We start from the raw sequence: 21,543 nt of genomic DNA, 5'->3' as shown, positions 1-21,543 counted from the left end.
GATCGAGAAGTTCAACCAAGGAGGAAAAAACATTTTCCAGCACCACCTCCAAGCAGCTGATTGGTCAGTCTGTCTAGACCCCCGCTTTCCACTCTGTTCCGATACAAAGCTCTGATTGTGATTGGCTCCCTGCACTTAACTCACCACCTGAGGTCAGAGCCACTGTCCTTGTTCCTACCCAATAATACACAGGGGGCGGGCTTAAATCGAGGTGGGCGGGGGTTTGTTGTTTCTACTCGGCTTATGGGCGATAGCTCAACTGACAGAAGCCGGGTAGTGTGGTCGCTACACTGGTAAGGAAGCCGGAGAGACCACTGGAGCGGAACTGACAGGAGACAAGCATTTCTCATTGTGTGAGTGTGACGTACTACATATTGTAATTGCCATTTCAGAAAAATATTCGATTTCATATCGTAGGAATACCATTTGGTACATGTGTGTACAAGCTATTTGTAAGAAATCCTGTTGTGCTTTGCAGCAACCATTCCAATGTGACAGAAGCTGCACATGTAATAATGAGTGTCCTCATCCCTGGCATATAATGTATACATTGCATGGTGATTGTATAGGCAGCACTGTGCCCCTTGCACAATATAGGGATGTTAGGATTCACTGACAATCTCCATGACTGTATAAAGGGACACAGGGCAAGTGCTACATCACGGGACTCAGAGGTGACTTGTAATTCCCTCATATTTAATAGGAGTGGTACAATATTACTTATAATAAACACAAACTTCAATGGAAAATGTGACAATCACTGAGCAATGTTTAAAACTGGTGATCACTGAGCATAGCTTATATAGTGAATAAAGTGCCCCCTCTTGTAAACTATAAGGATATTATGGAGTTCATGAAACTCATAGGGGACATCTAATATTCTTATATTTTGCAACATTTATTATAATACACAAGTTTCAGAGAGTCATGTGACATACATGACATCACTAAGCTCCATTTATAACTAAGCACTGTTTATATAGTGAATAAAGTTCCCCCTCTTGTAAATTATAAGGATATTATAAGTTACCGAGGCGTTTCATGACCATATAGAAACACGAGGCTGAAGGCCGAGTGTTTTTATACAGGTCATGGAACTCCGAGGTAACTTCTATTATCCTGATATTTTGCAACAGGGTGTACTTTATTTATTATAATACACAAGTTTCAGTGAGTCTTGTGACAGAAATGTCATCACTACTCACCGTTTATAAGGATATAATTTACAGGATATTCATGGCTTTTGTGTATTATATACTTATAATACACAAAAGCCATGAATATCCTGTAAATTATATCCTTATAAACGGTGAGTTCTGATGTCATCAGTTATAAACGGTGAGTTCTGATGTCATTTCTGTCACATGACTCACTGAAATTTGTGTATTATAATAAATAAAGTACCCCCAGTTGTAAAATATGAGGATATTAGAAGTTACCTCGGAGTTCCATGACCTGTATATGGTCATGAAACTCCTCGGTAACTTATAATATCTTTATATTTTACAAGAGGGGGTACTTTATTCACTATATAATACACAAAAGCCATGAATATCTTGTAAATTATATTCTTATAAACGGTGAGTTCTGATGTCATCAGTTCTAAACGGTGAGTTCTGATGTCATTTCTGTCACATGACTCACTGAAATGTGTGTATTATAATAAAGTACTCCCAGTTGCAAAATATGAGGATATTAGAAGTTACCTCTGAGTTCCATGACCTATATAAAAACACTCGGCCTTCGGCCTCGTGTTTTTATATGGGCATAAAACTCCTCGGTTACTTATAATATGCTTATATTTTATAAGAGGGGTTACTTTATTCCCTATATAATTTACAGGATATTCATGGCTCTTGTGTATTATAAGAATATCTATTTTATAGGGTATATGTAGCTTTTGTGCTGTTATGGAATAATGTTACTATTGAGACAGAAACAAATGCCAGGAATACTTACATCATTTTGTAAGGGTCACTTGATAATGGGTGGAGACTCTAACATTTGCTTGCAGGCCAAATTGGATAAAACATTTAAGGATCCTTCACATTCAATGGCGGACACTGTTTGTGCTACAAAGATACGAACTATACTCCGCATGTTATTGGTGATAGACGCATGGCGAGAGCGTTGGCCTACAACTAAAGATTATACTTATTTCTCTAATCCACACAAAACTTATTCCCGTATAGATCATATCTTTGTGGCGCAGACGTTATTGCCGAATATTACTTCTGCTAAAATTGTGCCACTCGCTTGGTCGGATCATTCTGTAGTACTAGTGGATTTATCATCACTGATAAGCAAACCTACAGAATTTCGATGGCGATTGAACAATGCTTTACTCGCTACGCCTCAGTTGCGATCCCAAATTGAAGGTAACATTCAGCAATATTTTGCATTGAATCAGGGTACGGTGTCATCTCCAATTACACTGTGGGAGGCCCATAAATCTGTATTGCGGGGTGACTTTATAAGTATGGCTGCAGCTCGCAAAAAAACAAAACAAGCTAAAATCCAGGAATTGGAAAATAAATTATTGATCTTGGAGAAACAAAATAAAATTATAGTCTCTCCTAAGTTGCAAACAAGTATCTTGGATGTTAAAAGGGAATTGGACTTGCTCTATTCGCAGGATATTGACAATGTACGTCAATGGCAACTTAATAGGCGTTATCGCAAAGGGAATAAACCAGATACTCCCCTAGCACGCACCTTACACTCAGTAATGACCCCACATTCTCCACTATATAAAATTCGAACCAAATCTGGTTCAATTACTGGCAACCCGAAAACAATTTTACGAGAATTTGTTGCTTTCTACTCCAAAATCTATCAGGATCCATCCACTTTTACTGTGCCACATGCAGATAGTTTGTTTTCGGCTGTAAACTTGCCTACTTTGACTCCTGACCAGCGTCTCTTAATGGACAATAATGTTACTGTGGAAGAAACTTTACTGGCAATTAAATTACTCCCTAGTTCTAAAACTCCGGGACCCGATGGCTTTTCAATTATGTATTATAAAAAATTTGCCCCAATCTTGGCTCCGCATTTTACTAATTTATTTAATAAATTAATGGACGGAGGTAAACTGCACTCTGATTCAATATTGGCGCAGATTGCTTTGCTCCCCAAACCTAATAAAGACTCATTAGATTGTGGTAACTACCGTCCCATTTCCATATTAAACAATGATATAAAAATTTTTGGGAAAATACTAGCTACACGCCTGAACTCCTTCTTAGCTACCTTAATCCATCCTGATCAAGTGGGATTTGTCCCTAATAGAGATGGTGGGGATAACGTTCGACGTTTATTACAATTGCTATACACCCTTAACTCCTCCCACACCCCAGCAGTACTATTAGCGCTGGATATTCAAAAGGCCTTTGATTCCGTCTCTTGGGAATATTTATATTATATTTTGCGCAAATGGAACTTTGGGGATAAGTTTCTTTCATCAATTCAGGCACTATATAACACTCCACAAGCCTTTCTTAAATGGGGTCCTTTTGCCTCTGATAAGATTACCCTCCACAGAGGGACGAGACAGGGATGTCCCCTCTCCCCACTTTTATTTATTCTGGCAATTGAACCTCTAGCAATACTGATTAGGCAGGACTCAAAGATTACTGGTACGACAATAGCCCATCACACTCACAAACAAATGCTTTTTGCTGATGACTTATTGCTGACCCTAACGAAACCGCTGACATCTCTCCCGCATTTGTTTAATGTTCTCCATCACTTTGGGCGGGTATCTGGACTGGTGATTAATTCGACTAAGTCTGAAGCCCTTCCTTTGAATATTTCTCCCTCCCAAGAAAAATTACTTAAGCTTAATTTTGATCTGCAGTGGAAAGTCAAACAGTTAAGTTATGTAGGGGTGCAAATTACTTCAAATCTCGAAGGTTTATATCAAGCTAATTATCCTCCACTTTGGATGGATATTACTAAGTCTCTTGCGGCCTGGTCTAAACTACATATCTCATGGTTCGGAAGGATAAATGCAATTAAGATGGTTCTTTTACCTAAACTATTATATTTTTTCCGAGTTCTGCCTATTGAAATTGCAAAATCACAATTATACAAAATACAACAAAAATTTGCGAATTTTATTTGGGCCGGGAAAAAATCACGTTTGGCCCGAAATACCTCTTTTTTACCCAGGAATAGGGGTGGCCTGAGTGTCCCTAACATTTTTTTCTATTATCAAGCGGCGCAAATTGCGCCGTTAATTCATTTTTATAGACCTATCCTCCCATTATGGGCTCAAATAGAAACCGCACAACTCAAGCCGATTAACCCTGCAGTGTTACCTTGGATTTCCAAATGTAAACGGCCCGTCGCTTCCACCCCAATTTTGAAAATGGCGCTGGCTGTATGGGACCAAGTAATATTAAGAACTCCATTAAAATCACCCCATTGTCCGGCTATGCCTGTTCTTGGCAACCCTGTTTTTCGACCAGGTCTACAAGGTACTGATTTTCATTGGTGGCACTCTCACAACATGCTATATGTCACTCAGTTTTTTGGCTTGCAAGGCCTCAGGAAATGGTCCACTATAGTCGACCAGTATAATCCTCCACGAGCGGAAAGCTTTCGCTATGTTCAGATCCAGCATTTTCTGACTGAAGTGACTAAAGGATGTGCTGATATCCTATCCTCTTCCGCTTGGGAACAAATGTATGTTAAGTTCCCTTGTAGTGGGGGTATAATATCTATGTTATATAAGGACATTTTAAATTCAGCAATTACTTCCCCTCCACAATATACTACTCAGTGGGGACGGGATCTGGGTAATATAATAGACGATGCCTCCTGGCAACAAACGTGGGTGAATACAGCCAAATCCTCCATAAATACATTGGCGCAGGAAACTCTATACAAGGTGATCTCTAGATGGTACTTGGTTCCTACCAAACTGCATAAATATTATCCCGCTGTCAGTCCCCTCTGTTTCCGAAATTGTGGAATGGACGGCACTATGTTACATGTTTGGTGGCAGTGCAGACAGGCGTTCAGATTTTGGTCCAGGATATTCACATTGATAGATTCAATACTGGGAGTTAGGCTTCGAAAAGATCCTAAGATGGTCTTACTCAATACCAATATTCCACTTTCGGATAAATATCATCGCAAGTTGATACAGTTTGTTTTTGTAGCAGCGAAACAAACTATTGCTGCCTCATGGAAAAAAACTTCTATTCCTATAGTTATGTTTCGCTTAAAAATGAATTGGATAATGGTAAATGAAAGATTATTGAGTATATCTACTGATACCTATTCCACCTTTACTAAGATCTGGACTCCCTGGATGCACTATGCCAGTATACGCTAAACTTTGTCTAGTGCAGGTTTTTTCCATCTTCCAATGTCTCTGTACCACTCTGTACCTGGTTTATCAAGTGATTTATACTAAATTGAAACCTATATGATGGAACTTAAGGCAGTTTCAAACCTGAACTAAGAGCTAATTGTTGACAATTTAATGAATACGGACACGGTTGCTTCGGTATATTGTTTAGTTCTCTTTTTATTTTGTTTTTTTATTCAACATATACTCTTTACTTATACTACATGATGTTTTCTGATATGTCGCTATGTGGAGTGTCCGGAGCCGTTGCTCTTCCTTCACTCTCAAGACATTTGTATGTTATGCTTATGATCCCCTCTGCGTAGGAGGATACACATTTTCTATATCTACGAATGCATAAAAAAAACTTTGTTATGAGAAAAGTATATGCTGTTTTTGCAACCAATAAAAAGATTTGAAAGAGAGACAGAAACAAATGCCTCTTTGCATCTTAACTGTCTTGAGATTATTCAGACACTGTTGTCAATGTGTCAGGCCTGTCGGCAGAACACACCAGCGAATGAGACTGTTTTGTGTATTTTAGTATATTAGCAGTTTAAAAGCTGCTTCTATCTTAATAAAAGTAGGAAAAGTAATGTGATTTTACAAGAGCACTGAGCAATTATACATTAATTTGTTTTGAGGGTTTACATATCCTTTAATGTCATCATGCCCTGTACTATATTGCAATGCTTTGGAAATGCAGTTTAACCCTATCATTATATTGCAGGGGTCCACCAACATTGCAATGGACCTGCTTCTGTATGTGGCCGGTTTGCTGATCTTCTTATTGCTATGGATTAAAGCAAAAGGCTTTGAGTATGTCATTGTCCACCACAGATGGATATTCGTCTGCCTTTTTTTGCTTCCTCTCTCCGTTGTCTTTGACATTTACTATTATGCACGGGCCTGGCTGGTGTTTAAAATGTGCAGTGCTCCTAAACTACATGACCGCCGGGTAAAAGAGATTCAAGACCAGGTAAATATAAGATATATTTACTACTACTGACAATTTTGGGCATTGTAGGCATTGATTATATCTGATTGACAACTAAGACAAATATTGCTAAGGTGGATAATAATTGTCTATTAACCAGTAATATAAACTGGGTTGTAATCTAATAATGCATCATCTAAAGGCCTTTCTTTTTACATGTCATTTATTTATGGGGGTTGTATAAGACTCAGCTTCAAATTACATTTCTTTAGGGGTTACCAGCAAGTTATCCCTGTTCTGCAAGCTCAGGTTTTGTCATATTTTCTGGGTGAACATAATGGGTTTAGTTGGAAGGTTAGACTTGCTTTTATTCCATGATGATGCAGACACTGCTGTATCACTGTGTACAATATATGGGTGCATGTCTGCACTGTGGCTTGTATTGTACGGTAGCTTTGGTAGCACCTTGTAATGAAGTACTATAAAGACAGGTTAAGAGCTAAGCCCCTTCTCCTATCTAAGACTGTTTTTTTGGTTATGGATTAGTGGTTGCTCTTCAGCTCTATGTGAAACCCCCATTGGCATGCATCAACTAACTATGTGACGACTAACACTCCTGCTGCTCCTAATGTGGTACATATTGGTTTATTTCTCTTTTAAAAAAGATTTAAAAAATCTGCAATCCTCCATGTCTGTTTCTCAGGTGCGTCAGTGGAAAGCAGAAGGAGGTAAGAAATTCATGTGCACAGGGAGGCCAGGATGGCTAACAGTGTCACTCCGGGTTGGAAAATACAAGAATACTCATAAAAATATAATGATCAACCTAATGGATATCCTTGAGGTGGACACCAAGAGGCAGGTACACACTATCTATTTACCCCAAATTACTTATTTGTCTTCTATGTATACTTATATAATTTTTATATTATATATAAATAAATACTTTTATATAGTTTAGCCACTTTCAGCCGCACTGGTGTAAAATTTCAATCAGTCTCGATGTGGATGAGACTATATATATATATATATATATATATATATATATTATATATATAATGTATTTTCAAACTCTTAACCTTTTTTAACCTTTTTTTAAATTCAAGTTTTGAATAGTAAAATATAATTGAATGTTTTCTCATACAGTATATTCAATATTTTTCATAAATAGTGTGAAGAACATACCTGGTGGTCTAGTGGGGGGACGGCAGTCGCGTCGTGCGGTCTCTGTTAGGCCACATGCACCCTAAAGGGGCTAACTAATTTTATTTTATTTAAGTAAATTAAAATCTCTTTATTTGTAATACCATTGTAGCCAATTTATTTGCATGTGTGTGAGATGGTACAGCAGATTTTTTTTGAATCCTGAAAGATATATATCTATCATTGGCAAACAGTATAATTTGATTTCTTGAGCTTAAAGGAACAGTAACACTAAAAAAAGAAAGTGTTTTAAAAGAATGACAATAATGTATTGTTACCCTGCACTGGTCACATTTTTCTATTTGCTTCAGAAGCACAACTATATGTAAAGAAGCTGCTGTGTAGCCATGATGGCAACCATTCAAGCACAGGATACATAGTATATAACCGATACATTCTGAAGGATCCCATTGTATAATATAGAGCTTATCTGTTATCTGCTGCATATCCTGTGCCTTTTTCAGCTTTCAATGGCAGCCCCCATGGCTACACAGCAGCTTGTTTATATAAACTGTAGTAGTCGTTCTGAAGTAAACACACCAGTTTTACCAGTGCAGAGCAACAGTACATTATATTCTCATTCCTTTGAAACACTTTCATTTTTTGGTGTTACTGTTCCTTTAAACCCCCTGCAGCCATTTATGGGCTGCCCTATAGGCACATAATGGTCCCAATAAAAATATTTACTTCTTTTTTAGCTAAAAGGTTTTTGGAATATTAACGGCTTTCTATTTTTTAGGTATTAGATGCAAATATTACATTTGTTTACATTAACTGTCCTGAAAACATAATTTATTGCTTTTTTTATACTTTATTCAGTGTTTCAATTTGCTCTAATTTTACTAGGTTGTCCGCGTGGAACCACTGGTTAACATGGGTCAGGTGACCGCATTACTTAATTCAATTGGCTGGACTCTTCCAGTTGTGCCAGAACTCGATGACTTGACAGTTGGTAAGAGCGATGAATTCACTCATAATATTTATGCTTTTACTTTACAGTGAAAAGAGTTGATTCCTAAATACAAATAATCTTTTATATGAGGGAGAATATAACCCTTGATTTTAATTTAAGAACATTAGAAATATTAAGCCTAAAGGCTTTTATATAGGTCAAGGATACATTAATGTTCAGTTGTTTAGAAACAAACAGCTAGTTGCTATGGGTTACTAGACAAAGACAAACTTTGAGCCTTTTATTACATTATTTTGTATATTTCAGGTTAGGGTAAGTAATGGTTTTGATAGCAGTTGCATTGCAGAGGTAGTTTTAAAAATTGTTTAAACTTGAACTACAATGGCAGTTACTGCACAAATTCCTTCAAAATTGGCAAATTTTGGTTTTCTTGTCCACAACTGGGAATTGCACACTTAAATGTATAGAAATGCGCAGATGTCTAATTGTTTGTATGTTTTACTGAACATTTTAATTGGAGATGCAAATTTTTTGTGATTTGCAGTAGATTGAATCTTTCATGAAGAATATGGTGAATCCTGAACGGAACCTTATTTTGCATTTGCAAATTAGCATAGGGGGGAAATCTACATGCAGTTTCCTTAATTGTGTGACCTAAACTCTAGTGATTTTAAGGATAGGACTACACAGACGTTTTTGGTGCGATTTGACGCTCTGCGGCAAAACGTTGGCGTCAAATCGCATGCGACGGAAATAAGGTAATAGATAGAAATGTCGGATGAAGTCGCAGCGTTGATCCGACGCGACACGACTATGGGATGCAGATGCATCAATGCTGCGACTTCATCCGACAATGCATTCACTTACCTTTTTTCCGTCGCATGCAATTTGACATCAGCGTTTTGTCATTTCATATATATGTCAATATCATATAATGTATAATGTGTGTGTATTATGATTATTCCAGTGATATTATTTTCACTATTGCTAACTGCCAGCAGTTTCTGTCTTAAACAGGACTTCACTGTTCTCTGGAGATTTGCCTTTTTTCATTTCCCCCCCATAGCCTATTCATGTAACAATTCAGTAGTCTATGGGGCATATTTATCAAAGAGTGAAGTCAGAGATCGCCACAGTCCTCTAGATTGAAATTCTACCACAAGAGTATTTATCAATGGGTGAAAGGGAAGGTTCATCCTTTGCTAAATACGCCTTTCAAAATCCCATAGAAATGAATGGAGAGTGGCAGAATTTCAATCTAGAGGACTGTGGCGATCTCTAACTTCACTCTTTGATAAATATGCCTCTATGTGAACTCTATACCTTTATTTATTCACATGACTAGATGGATCAGTGAATCTAGTGCCCGAAGAAAAAGCGATTTGTCGCTGGGTGACTAATCTCCAGAAATAGTAGCGTGTGTCTCTGCTCTTACCCTTGCTGAACACTACTATAACTACTATAGCTGGCAATTTTATTAAACAGTAATTCGAGGAAAAATACAAACTAAGGATGTAACAGGATTAGAAGTAAAAGGCTCAGCTTGTATAGTGAAGATAATTTATAAGCCAACATTCCATCCATTGTTTTGAACCTATGCTATATGTGCCCTATGTCTGCACCATTATTGTGTTTTACCTGTAAAAATATCTTTTTTTTTTTTTGCAGGTGGCTTGATTATGGGAACAGGTATTGAATCTTCATCCCATAACTTCGGCCTCTTTCAGCATATTTGTTTAGCATATGAACTTGTCCTGGCTGATGGAAGCCTTGTGAGATGTACTCCAGTAAGAAAAATCTTTTTCTCTATTACACATTTATTGAACACATTTATTCCTATGATTCTTGATTGTTCCTGTGTATTTTTTTTCAGACAGAAAATTCAGATCTTTTTTATGCTGTCCCCTGGTCCTGTGGCACGCTTGGATTTTTAGTTGCTGCAGAAATTAAGATTGTTCCTGCTAAGAAATATGTCAAACTGCACTACACACCAGTGAAAGGTTTGGAAAAGATATGTGAAAAATTTTCCAGAGAGTCCAAGAATAAGGAGAACTACTTTGTGGAAGGATTAGTTTATTCTGAGGATGAAGCTGTAATAATGACTGGTGTCCTTACTGATGACGCACAGGCAGGTCAGGTAAGAACCTCTGCTAGAAGCTGTGCATGCCTGCTTTATGTATTTATTGCGAATATACACCCATGTGTATCTTGTTGTATGGGTACACTTTAGATTTTGTGGGTAAAATGTGTTGTCTTCTGTAGTCTGGCACACAGAGTGAGGAATAGAAGTAGGCAAATAAGTTAAAGAGGTGGTTAACTTTTAGCATGTTGCAGAATCGCTAATTCTAAGCAACCTATTCACATTATTGCCGGTGGCAAAGCTTTCACAAGAGATTAGTCGCCTGCAGAAGCAGAGATTTATCTTGGTGTGCCATTGCCTTTAAAGGAGAACTAAACCCTTAAAATGAATATGGCTAAACATGCCATATTTTATATACTGAACTTATTGCACCAGCCTACAGTTTCAACTTCTCAATGGCAGCAATAATCCAGGACTTCAAACCTGTCACAAAGGGTCACCATCTTGGAAAATGTCTGTGACACTCGCATGCTCAGTGGGCTCTGAGCAGCTGTTGAGAAGCTAAGCTTAGGGGTCGTCATAAATTATCAAGCAGAAAATCAGGTTGGCCTGTAATATAAGCTGATGTTACAAGGCTTATTATTATTAAATTCTGATGCTTGTTGCACTGATTTCTGTGCTGCCATGTAGTAATTATCTGTATTAATTACTAATCATTGTGAGTGGGTCCCTAAGCTCAGTAAGTGACAGCAGCACAGAGCATGTGCAGTGAATCAGCAGAAAAGAAGATGGGGAGCTAATGGGGCATCCTTGAAGACACAGATCTTTATTATTATTAATAATGTGTATTAATATGTATTTATATAGCGCCAACATATTTTGTAGCGATGTAAAGTAAATGTGTTACTGCTAAAGGGCTGTGGTTGCCTTGGGCTGGTACAGAAGCACAAAATATAATGTACAACATTTTTAACCTACTTCTTTAGTTAGGCTTCAGTTGTCCTTTAATGGATACATGTAAACAATTTATTTGTAATATTAATAGGTGAACCAAATTGGACAATATTGGAAGCCCTGGTTTTTCCGCCACGTTGAATCCTACTTAAAAAATAATCGAGATGGAACCGAGTACATTCCTTTACGGCATTACTATCACCGACACACCAAAAGCATCTTTTGGGAACTGCAGGTACACATGAATTATATTTATAAATGTATAAATCATTGCAAATTGTTGCCAAGGCTACAGTTGGAGGCTAAATATTACAATGTTGCCAGATGTGTCTAATATACAAATGTATATTTTCATAGCCCCGAGCACAAATGTATTTACAGGTGGCCAGGTACCAGATGAATTAGGTCTTTAAATGCTCGTCCATATTTGCAAGTTGTTTGAAATCTGTAGTTGCATCAGCATAGTAGCTAGGTATGGTATCAGTGGCCATTGCAAAGGAAATAAGGCAGTGACCGAGGCTTCTCAAACCTAGATAGAAATATCCTTTTCCACTTTTGCAACATTATTTAGCTGTGGTATGTCTTTCCTGGTGTAGCTTCTCAAACTTAATATGTAAATCCCTATATGGCACATAGATAAAAAAAAAATCCTCACTATAAAATAAATATATTTGCATTAATATATGGCTAAGATGTTAGCCGTTTTACTTTCAAGGTCCCACAAGGCCAGGGCCTCAATGCAAGTGTAAAGTCACAAGAGGCTCATTTATAAACACTGGGCAAATTTGCACCTGGGCAGTAACCTATGGCAACCAATCAAATGTTTTCTTTCTTTGTTCAACCTGCAGCTGCCTGTAAAAAGCCAGTCACTGATTGGTTGCTATGGTTAACTGCCCAGATGCAAATTTGCCCAGTGTTTATAAATGAGCCCCTATGTGTTAATTTTTATCGTATTAAAGGACATTTTTTATCGTATTAAAGGACATGTAAAGTCTACATTTTCCTACCACGTATATAATTTGGGCACATCTCCCCCACCTAAATGGCATTATTTGTACTGCTTATACCCCCTCCATTTGCCAGTGTTATTACATTTCTCTAAAACAAATGGCAGCTTTCACCCGGGGGGTCATTTTCCCTCAGACACATCATCAGTGCATTTATATCTGCAAACAGCACATATGTGATGTAAATTTCATGCAATTGAAAAATGCAGGCTTAAACTGGCAGACTTTACTATGATGACAAGTCCTGCTTGGATTGAGCACTGTAATGGTTACTCTGAGCTCAGGTGAGGGGTTAGTATTTAAAAATAGGAGCAGACAGCTAGAGCAGAGTTTCTATGGGAACCAACCATGCCATCTCTTCATTGGCTGCTAAACTGGAGGGTTTGTTTATTAATCTTAGTTGAGAAGAACTGAGCATGCTCATGAGCCAACAGCCAAAGCAATTTTCCAAGGGAGGGGGCAGAGTGGGTTACAGGAGGAGAAAGACTTCTAAGGGATTAAGGAGATGCTGCAGCTTTACTTTTAACCTTTGAACGACCAGAGTGGCAGTTATTAAGAGATTTCAAAGAGGCTGTTCACGGATTAAATTTATGTGTGGGGGTTTACATGTCCTTTAACACTTTCATCTAGATTTAATATATGGTACATAGTATCGGTTTATTTTACTCTGATTATATTATTGAAATTTATAGCACTGCTCCTATTAGTACTGTGTCTATCTATCATTATGGAGATTGATCAAAAAGCATGTTTTTTCTGCCGGTGTAATGTATCCTCTATTAAAGGACTCAAAACAGTAATAAGTGGTAAGAATACATTACTAGAAAAAAGAAAAATTCTAGATTTGAGACAGATGGGCGTTAGTGGGGTTAAATATGAATCTGGGATATATCAGTCCCGATGTTATACTACCTTCCATTCATAGGCCACCTACTCCGTATAATGTCTTGCTGGTTTCTTATGTTCTTATTTTTAGTTATTTTTCAGTATCCATTCTTGAATCATCAGGAGTTATAATTAAAGGGACATTTCATTTTAAATTAATTTTTAGTATGTTATAGAATGTTCTTTTCTTCTTAGCAACTTTTCAATTGGTCTTACATTTTTTTATAGTTTTTGATTTACAACATATGTGCAATCTTAAGAGCAGATTTATCAAAAGGAGAGTTTAGATTTCAATAAATAAATGCTCATCCACGTTTTATTCATTCCAATGGGATTATTAGAAGCATATTTATCAATGGGTGAAAGTTAGAACTCAACATACATATGCTCCCAAAAATCCCATAGGAATGAATAGAAAGTGGGCAAGTTTTTATTTATGAAAATCTAAAGTCACATTTTGATAAACCTGTCCCTTAGTCTACCTTTTCCCAACTCTCTAATTAGGACTAGTAACCTCAGCAAGTTAAAAAAAAAAATGAAACATATGAGGCTACAATTTCCTTGTTACATGTATGTAAAGACAGTTATATGTCAATTGAACTAAGAATTGTCCAACTGATGGGCCCAGATTTTACAACTTGGACATCCATGTAGATACCCAAATAGCCTTGTTCCAGAATGATTTAAGTGAGGAGGAAAAACAAAATGGAAGATGGAGTCTGAACAGATTTCTTAGAATACAGGTATGGGATCTGTAATCCGGAAACCCCTTATCCAGAAAGCTCCAAATTATGGCAAGGCTATCTCCCATAGACAACATTTTATCCAAATAATACAATTATTTACAATGATTTCCTTTTTCTCTGTAATAATAAAACAGTACCTTGTTCTTAAAGTGGACCCGTCACCCAAAAAAATTCAAAATCCTATTTTATCACATTAGTCAAGCAAAATGAACTTTAATTACACTATATAAATTATTTAAATTTTGTTTCCTTCAGAGTGGAAACTCATAATTATAGCAAGCAGGCAGGAGCCATTTTGTGCACACTGTTATTAAGACAAGCCTTGCATCATCTAAAAATCTTGTTTGTGCACCAGAATGGGGGACCTGAAGTCCATCCCCATGCACTGGCTACACAATTAAACGGTGAAGAGAACGGGGGAATGTGGGGAGAGCAGTGATATCTAGGAAGTGCTGAATGGAAAGTGAAAGCAATTGTCTGCCCCGCCTCTATGCCTAAGCATAGAGGCGGGGCAGACAATATTTGATTGACAGCTGAGATTTTTAAATGAGTTTACAACAGCTATGAATGCTTTAATAAAAAAAATTATATTGGATTTCATGTTTAATTTGAAAAGGACTTTTATTATACAGATTTTTGTGTCTGGGTGACAGGTCCACTTTAATCCCACCTAAAGTATAATTAATCCTTATTGGAGGCTAAACAAGCCTATTGGGTTCATTTAATGTTTACATGATTTTTAGATGAGATTTAAGGTATGAAGTTCCAAATTACAGAAAGATCCATTATCTGGAAAATGAGGTCCCAAGCATTCTGGATAACAGGTCCCATACCTGTATAAGTATATCATTCTCTCCTCATTATCAGTCTGTTTTCTGATTACAAGGGTAAATAGACCATCTTAAAATCTAGACTGGAGACATAATAATAATGAAAACATATTTATAAAGTGGCAACATATTCTGCAGCATTGTATAACAGAAGGGTGTATACATCGATCAAATAGTTAAGATACAAAAATACAACGGATAGCTAATAGAAGAGATGAAGAGGGCCCTGTTCAATACAGCTAACAATGTTTGGTAAAACATTAATATCTAGGTAGAAAAAAAAAACACTAATTAGATGACCTGTGTAAACAAGATTTTTTTCAGTGTTAAAAATGTTTTGCATGAGTTATTATTATGCATGTTTGCTTACTTATAATTGAGTTTTCTTTTTTTTTTTTCTTTTTAAAAAAAAGGACATTATTCCATTTGGCAACCACCCAGTGTTTCGATACTGCTTTGGTTGGATGGTGCCTCCGAAAATCTCCCTGCTAAAACTGACACAAGGAGAGACAATCAGGAAACTGTATGAACAGCATCACGTGGTCCAGGACATGCTTGTTCCAATGAATTGCCTGCAGAAAGCCATTACAGCTTTCCACAAAGAGATCAGTGTAGGTTTATTTTTTCTTACTTACTGAGATAAGTCCATTTTGTATTCATGTTTCCTGCAGTGTAACAAAACTTTATATTTTATTGTGTGTAGTTAATGTGTGTACTTTCATTATTGTGTTTGCAAGTTTTAGTTAATTGTTGTAACTAGTGGAATCTCCTTGTTCAGGAGGAAGGGGAATCCCAATGGGAGAATTACAGTTGAACACCTATTTTACTTTTTTCAGGGGAGCTGAAAAAAGTGTGTAAAATTTGGGAGAATGTAAAATAAGGGAAATGCATTATATATTGATGGAACCACGATAAAATGGTGTAAGATAAAGGAAAATCAGGGTATGTAAGGTTTTACTGTATTAAAATCAGAATAATTTTACTTGAAGAAATAAATGTGGTTAGGAAGCAGCAGAAAAATATCACACACTACAACAGGTCTGGACTAAGAATCAAAATAGGCCCGGGCATATCAGGTACACAGGGGCCCAAGCAGCCCCCCACCAGCCCAATAAATAGTGTTTTTGGCATCTTATAGCAGCCCCTCTGGCATTTGCCAGAACCCACACATTGCCAGTCCTGGTTAAATAATTAAGTGGATGATAAGGGAATCCAGAGGTATAAAAGAAAATAAGCTTGCAAAAGACAAATGTATATAAATATTAATATAAAAACATGTAGATGGCAGAAAAATAAGTTCTAAACACAGAATATACAAGAAATAAAATAACTTGTCAAATAAAAAAACAAAAGGTAATTATATACAGATTGAGGACAGACCTAGCATAGCATTGCCTTTAGGCAGAGAAACCAAGTAGACCCTCAAAGCTACCAGTCTGCCAAGTTAAAAATGAAGGACAGACGGTTGTATAAAGAACTAGGGGTGTGTAATGAGATGAAGAAATGGTTTATTCATTTATAAAGGTAGTTTTTTAGGTAGTTTTATGCCAAAATCCAATGCTGCTGTTTGTAGTGTCTGTATTTGGAGGCAAGTTAGACTTGTAGACTGGAGGTCATATGAAACGCACCTTGAGTTATAGATTCTGAATGTACTCTGAGGGAGAGGAGACTTTTTTGGCTTTATTTGCCAATCTGATTTGATTGTGTTTTTATTGCATACAGGTGTATCCATTGTGGATTTGCCCCTTCATATTACCTAGCCACCCAGGTATGGTACATCCAAAAGGAAATGAAGCTGAGCTCTATGTAGATATTGGAGCATATGGGGAGCCAAAAACAAAACACTTTGATGCCAAAGGTTCTATGCGACGTTTAGAAAAGTTTGTCAGAGATGTCCATGGGTAAGAGCACTTTTATGTTTTTAAGGAGAAGAACTTATCACTATGCCTTTATAAAACAACCCTAAACATTTGAAAAAACAATTCCTGCCTTCCCTAGTCTGTGACTCATTTTTGAAGGAGAACTAAAGCTTAACTAAAGATGTAGGCTAGAAATGTTGTACATTATGTTTTAGGCTTCTGTAGTAGCTGAAGCCAACCACAACCCTTTAGCAGTAAAGATCTGTGTCTCCAAAGATGCCCCAGTAGCTCCCCATCTTCTTTTCTGCTAAATCACTGCACATGCTCAGTTACTGAGCTGAGGGACCCACTCACAATATACAGTACACATAGAGTATAAATGTCACAACAGCTGCTCAGAGCTCACTGAGCATGTGAGTGTTGCAGACATTTTCCAAGATGGTGACTCCTTGTGACAAGTTTGAAGTCCTGGATCATTGCTGCTATTGAGAAGGCTGATGCAATAAGGTCATTATATAAAATGCCATTTTTAGCCATATTAATTTTTAGGGTTTAGTTCTCCTTTAAACAGTGCTGTCTTAGGAGTGATGTTAACTTGGGGTCAGAGAAAAATCCACAAAGGCTGGTGCAATGTTTACATTTGTCCTGAAGCCTATTGGGATTTTGCCCCACCCTACATCCACAAGCTACACTTCTTATACCCAGAGGTTTAATGTACCTTGTGTTAAACTACAAATGTATTTTCTAACATGATTGTACTAAGCCAGAATTTCCATAGCTTACGGCTAGGGTCACATCACACATCAGGACTGTGTACTTGATCATAAATGAGCTAACATAAATGCAAAACGTTCCTATTGGCTTTTTAAAAAATATTTTTATGAGACTTAGGGGGTTATTTATCAAGGTCCGAATTTATCTCAATATCGGCTGCTACAAACTCCGATCTAACCTGCTCGGGTTTTTAACGCTTATTTATTATTACATTTTCCGAAAATTTGCTTCTGGGAAAAGCTCAGATTTTCACGATTTTTTTGTGAATTTTCCCCGAAACCTCAGAATTTTTCGTAGTTTTCACTCAAAAGCTCCGAAAACATCGTGAAATTGCCCGAAACCCCAGACTGTTCCCATTGACTTTTATGCAACCTCGACAGGTTTGAAATGCCGTGTTTTTATATTCTGGCTTTTTAGCCCTCGGGGTTTAATAAATTCAGAAAAATTTATGATTTTATATATAAAAAAAAAAAAAATCAAATTTTTCGGATTTCGGGTATTCGGAACTTAGTAAATAACCCCCTTAATGTATGGTGATTCACATTATGGAGAAGCCCCTTGTCAGGAACACCCCAGATAACAGTTATTTAGGATAATAGATCCCATACCTGTACCACTATTTTGTAACATATCCCCTGCATCTGAGCATGGTACAGGGATGGGATCCATTATCCAGAAACCAGTTTTCCAGAAAGCTCTGAATTATGGGAAGGCCTTCTCCCATAGACTCCATTTTAATCAAATAGGTATAATATATTTTACATTTTGAATTTTCTCTGTAATAACAAAACAGTACATTGTACATGATCTACATGAACTAATATATAATTAAATCTTTATTTCTGGCACAACTGTCCGATTGGGTTTATTTAGGGGATTATTTATCAAAGGTTGAATTTTACAGTTTTTTAAGTCTCGAATAAACTCACCACTCGAATGGTTTCTAATTTAAGACAAAACTTGTTTTAGCGAGTTTGGGGTTACCAACCCAAAAACTCAAAATGATCGAGTTTTCTGCGGAAAAGAAAAACTTGAATCTCTCAAATTGAACGAGTTTTCTAGCTAAACCCTCCATCATTAAATGATTCAAGGGACCTCTGCCATTTACTCCTACATGACCTCAACAGGTTTTAGATTCAAGCTATTTATAGGGTCGGGTATAATAAATCTCGAAAAATGCAAATTTTTTTTATAAAAAGTAAAAAAAAAAAATATATCGATTTTTGACTCCACAATAACCTTAAAAACTATCACCTAAATACCTGTACAACAGCAGCTAAAATACAAAAGCAAAATATAATTATGGCTTTAAGCAACAAGGGAATTTAGAAATCCTTGTTACTTAATATAAGTAATGTCACCTTTAGAAAATCTGTAACACTATTATTGTGTTATTACCATACCATAGCTGACATATTTTCTTAGTTTTCAGATGCTGTATGCAGACTGTTACATGAGTCGTGAGGAATTCTGGGATATGTTTGATGGAACTTTGTACCAAAAGCTACGAGGAAAATTAAATTGCAGCAATGCATTTCCAGAAGTGTATGATAAAATCTGCAAAGCAGCACGTCACTGAGACACAAGCAAACTGCTTGTAACAGAAACTTGACTCTGATAGGGAGCATTACAACCAAATATGAACACGGCTTCTTTCCAGCAAACACATTTCCCACCAATTGTGGCAGTCTACACTGGAGACATTTTCCTACTCTGGACAATACAAATAGCTATGGATCACAGGAACCTATAAGCTATTGCTATTTTAGTCATGAATGTGATATTTTATTTGAGGCTGTGTGTGAAGCACAGTGTGACACAAGATATGTGTGTGTTTTGGTGCTGAGAAAGCAAGTTTGTGTACTTTTTCATTAAATGGCTTTAATTGTATGTTGTGATACTGTGCTTAAATAGAAACCTAATATGACCAATGGAAAAGTATAAAAATGTGTCGATTTTAACGTGGCTACCAAGGATTCTATCATATACTCAATCCAGTCATTCAACATTGTTTTAGTATTGCTAATTTGAAGCAACTAACAGTACATATTTCACTCCTGCTTACGGCTCACTACCTACAGAAGCTAAGTACAGTATATTCTTTTAACAACCAATGTAAGCCTTGACAATAACATCAATACATCCTCCAGTTATGTCATGCACATTAAAGGGGTTGTTCACATTCAAATGTACTTTGAGTATGAGGTAGAGAGTAATATTCTGAGCCATTTTGCAATTGGTCTTCATTTTTTATTATTTGTGGTTTTTGAGCTATTTTGCTTTTTATTCAGCAGCTCTCCGGTTTGCAGCATTTCAGCAATCCAGTTGCTAGGGTCTACATTACTCTAGCAACCATGCATTGATATGAATAAGAGACTGGAATATGTATAGGAGAGGTCCTGAATAGAAATATGAGTAATACAAAGTAGCTATAACTATAAATTTGTAGAATGGGAGAGGCATTTGAAAGCTGGAACGAGTCAGAAGAAGAAGAAGGCAAACAATTCAAAAACTATAATAAAGAAAAAATGAAGGCCAATTGAAAAGTTGCTTAGAATTAGCCATTCTATAACATACTCAAAGTTAACTTGAAGGAGAATTCAACCTGTAATAAAAAAAAAACATACCCCCCTGAACAATATAGGTCTGTATAAAAAGATATTGCAAAAAAAATATGTTGCTTAAATATTCATTTTTGGGGGTAAAGTTTTCTTTTAAGAGCAAACATCTTCTTGGTTGTTATGGATTACTCTACCTGGGAAAATGAAGTGCCTTTTTTACATATGGGGGCTAGTGCATGCTCTGCCTCTTAATATGGTATAATAATTCATTGTATAGCCAGGGATATCAGTACAGCTAATATATTGTACAAAAGATTTAGGGAGAGAGCTGGATTAGGAAAGAAAGCCACCTCAGGGTAAGCATGCATGGTTTGTTCTAATTACAGTCTGCTTGCAGAGAAAATGCCAGGTGTAGTATTACAGGTAGCAGTGTTCTGTACTAGAAATTTTTTTGCTAATCCTTAGTTAATTAGTTAAATACAATTATTTAAATATGATTACAGCAACAGAAACAGATCTGAGCTGTTTGATAGGAATTCAATTATCTGGATTGCACTAAGCTAAACAATTGTGTCACACTGCAGGTAGACTGTACTAGCACCTGTAACAAGTAGGGTTACCACCCGGCCAGTATTTTGCTGGCCTAGCCAGCAAAACACCTGCCAAGGCCGGGCCTTATTACAAATTTACCGGCAATGTAGCTGCCGGTAAATTTGTAATACCCCTAAAAAGGGTATTACCTTAAAAAGGCCTGCCTCCAATCCCCTATAAACTTATCTTAAACTTAGCTTTTATCCTCCATCTTCAAATCTCCGCATCAATGCCCGCCCCTTTTGACATCATACTCCGCCCTTTTTGTTCCTGCCCCCACCAGCCGGTAAAAAATATAGGAAAAGCTGGCAACCCTAATAACAAGAGCTTACAGATAGCTGCATCTTTGTTCACCTGCTGCACTGCAAAATATTTGTATTAATTTCTGCTTCCCATACAAATGCAAAGAATTACTTGATCACTCAAATGTTTTTGAAAGATCTAGCTTGGTAAATCATAGAATTTTGTATGCCTTCTCATTACAAGGCAGAAAAACAGCCCAAGGGTATAAATACAGAAAACAAGGAATTTGATAGCCAAGGAAGAACTATCTACTCCACCCAAATTTTAAAACATTGATTTCCAAAAATGGCTTTCATTTTTTTTACATAGAAATATAAATGGATCAGATATCATTCATGATTATATCTTAAAGGGATTATGTCATGATTTTTATTTCTAAATTACACTGTTTACACTGCAAATAATTCACTATACAGTATAAAATTTCATTCCTGAACCAGCAAGTGTATTTTTTTTAGTTGTAATATTTGGTGTGTAGGCAGCCATCTCAGGTAATATTGCCTGGTCATGTGCTTTCAGAAAGAGCCAGTGCTGCACTATGGAA

General features: G+C 36.7%; 1 protein-coding gene across 1 annotated transcript; it reads left to right on the top strand.

Annotated features, from left to right (window-relative positions):
• The first annotated feature begins 276 nt into the window (after window positions 1-276).
• dhcr24.L (24-dehydrocholesterol reductase L homeolog) lies at window positions 277-19,434 on the top strand. Its single transcript, NM_001092790.1, is given in 10 exon segments — window positions 277-353; window positions 6,090-6,338; window positions 7,000-7,155; window positions 8,343-8,448; window positions 10,078-10,196; window positions 10,283-10,546; window positions 11,535-11,678; window positions 15,325-15,522; window positions 16,634-16,812; window positions 18,970-19,434. Coding segments are annotated over 9 exon segments (1,551 nt in total). The 5' UTR covers window positions 277-353; window positions 6,090-6,107; the 3' UTR covers window positions 19,124-19,434.
• The last annotated feature ends 2,109 nt before the right edge of the window (window positions 19,435-21,543 follow it).

Source organism: Xenopus laevis, chromosome 4L, assembly GCF_017654675.1.
Source record: "Xenopus laevis strain J_2021 chromosome 4L, Xenopus_laevis_v10.1, whole genome shotgun sequence".
Classification (NCBI taxonomy): Eukaryota; Metazoa; Chordata; class Amphibia; order Anura; family Pipidae; genus Xenopus; species Xenopus laevis.
Note: the sequence above shows the minus strand (reverse complement) of the source record. Positions and strands in the feature narration are given on the sequence as shown.